The following is a 7,622-nucleotide window of genomic DNA, read 5'->3' as shown; positions in this document are numbered from 1 at the left end:
GTAGCGAGCGAGCGCTGCGAGCGCGCCCGAACCCCAAAAGGGGGGTTTGGGGGGGTTACCCCCCCCCAAGAAAATTTTGGAAAAAAAGAAGAAAAATCGTGCATTTTCAAGCAAATTTGAGAAAGCAGGAAGGTTAAAGCAGCAATTGTGAAAGTGCAGTTATTACATTAATAGATGGCATAACATAGGTAGCTGCTTATTCAGTATTACCACAGAGCTTCATACTTTCTGTCCTATTTTGCTCAGGTGCTGAATTCAGACTATAAGACTCATGGAAATCTCAGCTCTAAGAGTAGAAGAAGTTGCACAGCAGTGTAATGGTTGCCAGGCTCGTTCCGCAGGAGCGTCAGGAACTTGAAGAAAAGTCCACAGTCTTCCCCTACGGCCTTCCGACTCTATTAGAATAGACTCTAGAGTAACGAATGGCACGCAAGGGGAAAACAGGGAAACAAAACAAGGAAAGGCGGGGGAAGAAAAACAGTCTTACAACATACTGAATATTAGACTCTAGAGTAACGAATGGCAAGCAAGGGGAAAACAGGGAAACAAAACAAGGAAAGGCGGGGGAAGAAAAACAGTCTTACAATATACTGAATATAAAAGAGGCAGCGCAATGCGCTGTTACCGTGATTCTGGTTGAGCTGAACTTTGTACACACACTTCACATAGGTCCACGCAAGTACCCCAAATATAAATGGTATAAAGCAGTGTTTCCCAAACTGTGGTCACATTCCCAGGGGGGTCCTCAGGCAGTAATTTTAAAAGCACAAAAAAGTTCCTTGTAGAATCAGCAGTTTTCCAGCAACAATAAAAGTGTCAAGATTACGTCGGTGATTAATGTACCTGCTGGAGAGAGATGAGAGTTGTGTCAAGTGGCAGCTTTGACTTATCTAATGTAGCACAGAGGGTTAATATGCCTACTGCAAAGAACGTGTACCATGCATTTTGAAAAACATTTTTTATGTGCCTAGGTTAGTGGGTTACTGCTTTAGTCACAGATTCTTTTGTTACTGTGCAGTTCATAAGTGACAATAGTAATCTAGCACAGTGACCTATAAACTGTCATCAAAGAGCTGCTTGCAAGCTGCATGATACAAGTTAGAAACATATGTTTGTTTCAAGTCTTTCATTATCCTAATCCTGCTAAAAAGGTTTATTTGGGTGGAAATACATTTTTATTGTTAAAGTCAATGCTAACCACTGTTATGTTCTGAATCCTGAGTTTGTGCTTCTCCAGACCAAGCACTCTTTAAAAATGCCTACCAGTATGAATAACATGTGAATCCTACACCCTGTAGTCGCATTTGCCTTATGTAACATTTTCTATACACTGATTTACACGTATGAATCATTGTCTCCATGGGGCAGATTTGCAAGAAAATTGACTGTGTGTGTCGCAAGCCATTTGGCTGCGCCGCACTGAGTCACTTTCGAAGCACAGGGATGCGACATATTTACAACAATATGTTGCATCTCTGTGCTTCCCCCTGTGCTGGCGCACAAACTGCTGCCATACGCCTGCACAGGCACATTTGCACCATGGTGCAAGGATGCCTGTGTCGTGGGGAGATTGTTTATGTGCAGGAAGTAACCCTTCCTGCATGTAAACAATCAGAAATGGCGTTTTTCAACTTCTAAGTGTGCTGCATTAGCACACATAGAACTTGCAAAACGTCATTGTTTTACTGATTGTTTATGTGCAGGAAGGGACACCTTCCTGTACATAAACAATCACCAGAGGTAATATCCTGTTTCTATGCGTGCTGCAGAATGCAACATGCATAGAAAGAGGAGAAATTAATAAATTTCTCCAAGTTGCCCCTCCCTACGCCTCCCCTGGGGTGGCGTAGCATTCAGACACATTTCCAGATGTACGATTCCTCGTAAATCTGGAAATGTGTCTGGTTCCATGGGTTATGCGTGGGAACACCCACAGCAACACTCATGGAACGTCCCTTTCACGTAAAGTGCTGTGTGCAATTGGGCCATATTTACAAGACCAGTAAAAGTCACGCAGGGTTGCTTTTCCTGCCTTGGAAATATGGGGCACTAAAATGCGTCACTGGTGCATCACTTTTTGTGACGCACCTGTGGCGCAAGGGGCTTGTAAATCAGCCCCTATATGTGTGTGATTTAAGGTGCTCTGACATCCTTCAATGGTATGAGAGATGTTATAAAACAAATTAAATACATGTGACAGAGGGGCTATGGAGAGATGAGAGGCACTGTTGGAGGAGGATAATATGGGAATCATTGAAGAACCCCAACAAAGATTGTCATATCCTGGTGCATAGTAAGGTCATCATTTACTACTCTTTAAAAGCTGATACAATTCAATATATAATGATACATTTGTTGTAGACTGCACCATTGTTTCCTAAATTGTCTTGGGGGGAGAGCCTCTCAAAGCCCCCTTTGTAGTGGTCAGGCGCACTCACTGCACTAGGTGTGCACTGTATGGGGACTGGTCTGAAAACATTTACCTGGGCTGCTTTGGGTTTCCAGTCTGGCCCTGGCAGGAGTCTCATACTGCGAAATAAAACCAACCATTTAAAAGTTAGTCATGGAGATGCAGCGCTAACCCTCCTGTTTTTTGCAAATTCTTTCAATATAAAATACTAAAATCCTTAGTAATTCGAGTATCCGTTTTGTGTGCACACGTGTGTTTATTGTTTTCGAATTACTGTTTTAATGTTTGAAATTTAAGTCATACAAATTGCTTGGGGGTCCCCGGCTTCCAGTGGTGACTCAATTGGGGTCCTCAGGAGTAAACAGTTTGGGAACCACTGGTATAAAGGTTTTCGCAATTTGCCAAGGGGAAAGGTTTGATAGGCAACACAAGCAACGAATCGTTCACCCTGCGGGAGACAGGTCAGGCCAGTGAACAAAGGTGAGCAAATCTGTGTAGTCTCCAAATAGAACAAACACTACAAAACTTTTAAAAACAGAGATAACAATGCATTTCTTACCTCAATCAGAATTTTTTGTATTCAAACAAGTAGCAGCATTCACTTTTTGTAGATGAAATCCGCACGTCTCTCTTTCAGTGTAGCAAACTTGTCAATTACTTTCATGTTGAAGTCCGGTATCTTTTGGACTAGCTTGCTCTCTACAGATAGCATCGCCAAAGCATTTAGTCTTTCCTCTAGCATGGTGTTCCTGAGGAATGTCTTTATGCGCTTTAAGGCTGAAAAACATCGTTCAGCTTCTACTGTTGTCATTGGAGTCGTAATCACAATTTTTAGTAAAGTCACTGTCTCTGTAAGTGAGTTTTCCATATGCAGTTTATGAATTAAACTCAGCAAAGTCAAGGCGCTTGTGGCCTTCCGGTACACAGGCATTCCGTAGAGTACAGTTAACTCAGTTCTCAGCTGCTCTTTTTTGAGCATAGGATACGCTTCCACAGCCTGATTCAGAGCACGCTCAGGGAAGGATTCATCATATTGTGCAAACTCTTTACCTTGCAATAAAGTCGCACTCACCAAATGTTTTGTGAACGAAAAGCGTTCTTTCGCCTGCACAATTACAATGTCACATATCTCCTTTCCAATTCGAACCAGAGAGGTGATGTTTTGTCTGCGGTTTGCAAAAACAGAATGCTGCGGCAGTTTGCTCTCTAAATCTTCAACCCCATCTCTCACTTTCATAATCTGTTGTACAAATGCAGATGTATTGGCTTTCACAGAGACAGTATCTAGGTCTTTTCTTTGCAACTGATCGTATAACACATCAACAGGAATCATTATGTCATGAAATAAAAACAGTAAGAACTGAAACTCTTTGTCTTGTAGTGTTCTAATAAAGCCATGGGCTTCATTCTGACTTGTGTGATCAAAGTCTGCTCTGGATGCTATGGCGACAAAACATTTCTCAAGGCCCTCCCTCTGTTCAAAGATTAAGTTGACTGTACGAATGTGAAAGTTCCAACGAGTTGAGGATCCCCTTGGTACGCTTTTGTCCACAATCTCATGAAGGGCTTCTGTTCTTTTGGGGGAACGTGTGAAGAATGCTGCTATGCCTCCGATATCCTGAAAGAAGACTCGTGTCTCTCTGATCTTTGATACCGCCTGTTGCATAATAAGATTGAGTTGGTGGGCGTAACAGTGCACAAAATGAGCATTAGGGTACACATCTCGAATTCTCTTCTGAACTCCACTAAGGCTCCCACTCATTACGGATGCACCGTCATAGCTTTGTGCGATAAGCTTTTGTTTTTGAGGCAGGTCCGGGAAAATTAAGTCCAGTTGACACAGTATTGCTTCAGTGATGGTTGCTGCACTAGAGTCACTTAAATGCGTGAAGCCATAAAATCTTTCCACAATGTTTCTGTCACTGTCAAGGTACCGAAACACTAACACGGACTGTGTTTGAGTGGACACATCAGTGGTGTCATCAGCCTGAATAGCCACAAAGTCTGTGTTTCGCAACTCTTGCACAATATGGCTTCTTATAATTTCGAGCATACAGTCAAGGAGTTCATTTTGTATTGTATTAGAGGTGCCCTTAAAGACTGTAGCATGTGCTAAATGTCTTTCCAAATCCTGGTCTATGGTTGACATTAAATCCACTAGGCCTCGGAAGATCCCAGGTTTTGAGGAAGTTTCCGATTCATCATGGCCTCGCAATGCCAGTTCGAAAGCACCACAGAAACGAATGCAATCAATGATCTTGGATAGATTTTGTCTGTTCTTATCCACAGCTTCATTGTGTTTTTGAATGGATTTGCGATACGCATCATTTATCTGCTGCTCAATTGGTGCGTCTTCCCCCAACATTCCCAGTCTTGTCAGGTTTTCCAGATGATTTCTTGTGAGCGCATGCTTCTTTATTTTTTCAGCGATGTGCTTCAGGTCGACCATTCCTTGCCGTGTCCAAGAAAAGTCACCGCCAAACAGCAAGCAGGGGAAGCAGAACAGAGAATTGCGTATAGGGCAGCCTGTAAGCCAATCAGCTTTTGTGTACCAGGCATTTGAGAATGTACGTTTTGACATTTTTCCTCTGTCCTGGGTAGTTTGCTGTAGGTTTATTTCAGGCTGATGAGGTCCCAATTCTTTTAACTTCAGTTTTTGTTCAAGTGGCCGTGACTGGAATGACTTTGTAATCAGCTCTTGTACTGTATTCATGATGGGGTGTCGGGTGTTGCTGGCCTTACCAATATATATATATATATATATATATTAAAGAAACCTGTCAATAATCAAAGTACAACGTATAAGGTGCAGTGCAATAATATCAAATTTCAGTATAAATACATTATACATATATATTGTGCATTATCCTAATACATCTCAAATGACTGCTAAAAATAGAGCCGTACTGCCTCCTGCCTCTCTGTGCCATAGTGTTGCTGGAGGCACTGAAAGACACTGCTTGAGGGCCTTGAGAGTGACCACATGACATACATGCTCTAACTACGATGTAAAAAAATATATAGCATCAGTTGCCTTACCTTTAACACTGGTGTTTGCTGGGTTGTAGCCGGGTCGGGTGAGAGAGCAGCAAAGGAGGTTGGGGTCCTCTTGTTGTTTGCTGGAAAATTGCCCCAAAATGCGGTAATGTTTCAGGTTGTCAGGTGCTGAAAATGAAAAGATAACAATTTATTTTTGAAACAGTAGGGTAATGAAACAAAGACTGTGGGGAAAAAACATAACGCTCCAATAAGCATTAATATTAACAATACCCATTACAATTCACAAAACAATAAAGGCAGGCTCGCAACGCACTGGGAAATTCACAGATTTCATTTGAATCAGATTAAATATTCACCAGTGTACATTCAAAAGTTAAAACTTTTATTTAGCTATCCGCATGTTTTTGGACGTCAGCACACGGTGGTGAATTAATGAGCCTTGACATTTCCCTGCCTACGATCTGCTTGTTTGAAGTTTTGAGAGCGGCTCCTGAATTATTAATGAAAGAGCTGGTAAAAGGCACTTTGTGCCGTGTAAAAGTCGTGCTTGCGCTCTTCATCTCCTGCTCTATGAATTTGTCCTCGAATTGTTGGACACTTTCTAAAAGCCGCAGTCTCTATACGGGGCATACTAAGTTTGATGCATGTGGCCCCTAATGACTCAAATGGGACTTTCTGTAACATGGGAATGAGAAAAATAGGCTATCATTTAGGGTGAAAATCAAATGAAGACTTTTATAAAGGCGTTTGTGCAGGCCTTTTTTAATCCATTTCAAAGTCCACCTTCCCTTCTCGGCCCCATATTCACCTCCCTTCTACCAGACACTTAGCACAACTAACCTCTCCAACTAATGATTTATCTATATGCTGCATTTCAATTCACACCTCTTCCAAATGGAGACGGTTCAACTTCCCTGACACCTGCAGGCACTTAGAGCAGAGATACAGCCCGCTCTCGTCCTCTTGACAACTGCTTTGCATCTCAGTGGACGCCATATTGATCCCGTGGATGTCAGCTTCAATTCCATCAAACACTGTCTGCAACGCGAACCACAATGCAGTCATGCCTGCGGCAACATTATGTCATGTATGTGCTTTGGAGGTGTGCTGCTGCAGGATCAGAAATTTGAAACGCAAATTCACGTTTTTTTCTTACCTTTCAGAAGCATGGAGCGCAATGGCAGGCAGAGAGAGGGTGATGCAAGTGTTGTGCACTGGCCTGCCAGGTTGCTGGCAGTGCATACACCACCCCCGCCCCCCCTCCCCTGTGTGGCAGCCCGGGCTGAAATAGCTTCCAGGGCGCACACACACACACGCAGCCGCCCCCCCACCCCGTTAATTCGCCTGTTAATGGGGCTTTGTTGGTTTTTCACCCCTTCTGGAGCCCCTGCATCGCCACTGACTATTGCTGGAGGAATTAGCACGTTACACAATACCAAGCCCTGTCAGCTGAAACCCCCGAGGAATCGGGTTTTTGCTTGCAGGAATCGGGAGGCGGGAGACTAGCCTTGAAATCGGTAGTCTCCCGCCTGAATCGGGAGAGTTGGCATGTCTGCTTGAACCCCAATCCTTCACGGACACTGGAGGCCTGTGCTTGCTATGATAAAATATTCCCCGTCCCACCTGTATTCTTTAATGCTGTCTACGTGACCTCTCCCTCTGGTGCTCATGAGTGCAATGCTGGGGTTGCCTGGTTACCAGCCTTGTATACCACGGGCACGTCACCATTTTAGAACATACATATTTTATGAGTTGGACAAAATCTCTGGTGAAAATACAATCTAAATGCAAAAGCTTTATGACACTAGCTTGCTGAATCTTAAAGATATTATGCTACAAGTTCATTCCATCTTATGCTTTACACGCATTGATTGCTCTGCACAGCGTGTTGTTATTTATTTGCGCAAATTTTTGTGTTCAAACAAACGTATTTTTATAAAATTCTTTTTATTAAACATAAGAAAAAGCTTCAGATATACAGCATACATGGACATATATACTGTGGGTAAACAGATGTCACATAGACCCCATGGTGCATCTGGTACCGATTCCAATTGCTTGCCCCTAACACCATTACAGTTCAGGGTGGTGTTGTTCTTAATACTCTCTTTGGAAAACTGTGAGACCCACCTCATGGCCCTGCTCGTTGTCAAACAAACTTTTATGCTTGTATACTTCTTCATATTTTTTTATTTTTGCTCTTTAATGGACT

The 7,622-nt window shown here is 42.8% G+C and overlaps 1 protein-coding gene across 1 annotated transcript; it reads right to left on the bottom strand.

Annotated features, from left to right (window-relative positions):
* Positions 1-439: 439 nt before the first annotated feature.
* On the bottom strand, positions 440-5,123 carry LOC146865546 (zinc finger MYM-type protein 1-like). Its single transcript, XM_085640162.1, has 2 exons — positions 2,970-5,123; positions 440-846 (listed from the first exon to the last, which is right to left on the bottom strand). The coding sequence occupies exon 1, from the start codon at positions 5,121-5,123 to the stop codon at positions 3,009-3,011; it is 2,115 nt and encodes a 704-aa protein (XP_085496288.1). The 3' UTR covers positions 440-846; positions 2,970-3,008.
* Between the last annotated feature and the right edge of the window lie 2,499 nt (positions 5,124-7,622).

This window comes from Triturus cristatus, chromosome 2_1 (assembly GCF_964204655.1).
Source record: "Triturus cristatus chromosome 2_1, aTriCri1.1, whole genome shotgun sequence".
NCBI classification, from domain to species: Eukaryota; Metazoa; Chordata; class Amphibia; order Caudata; family Salamandridae; genus Triturus; species Triturus cristatus.
This window is presented reverse-complemented; position numbering and strand designations above follow the sequence as displayed.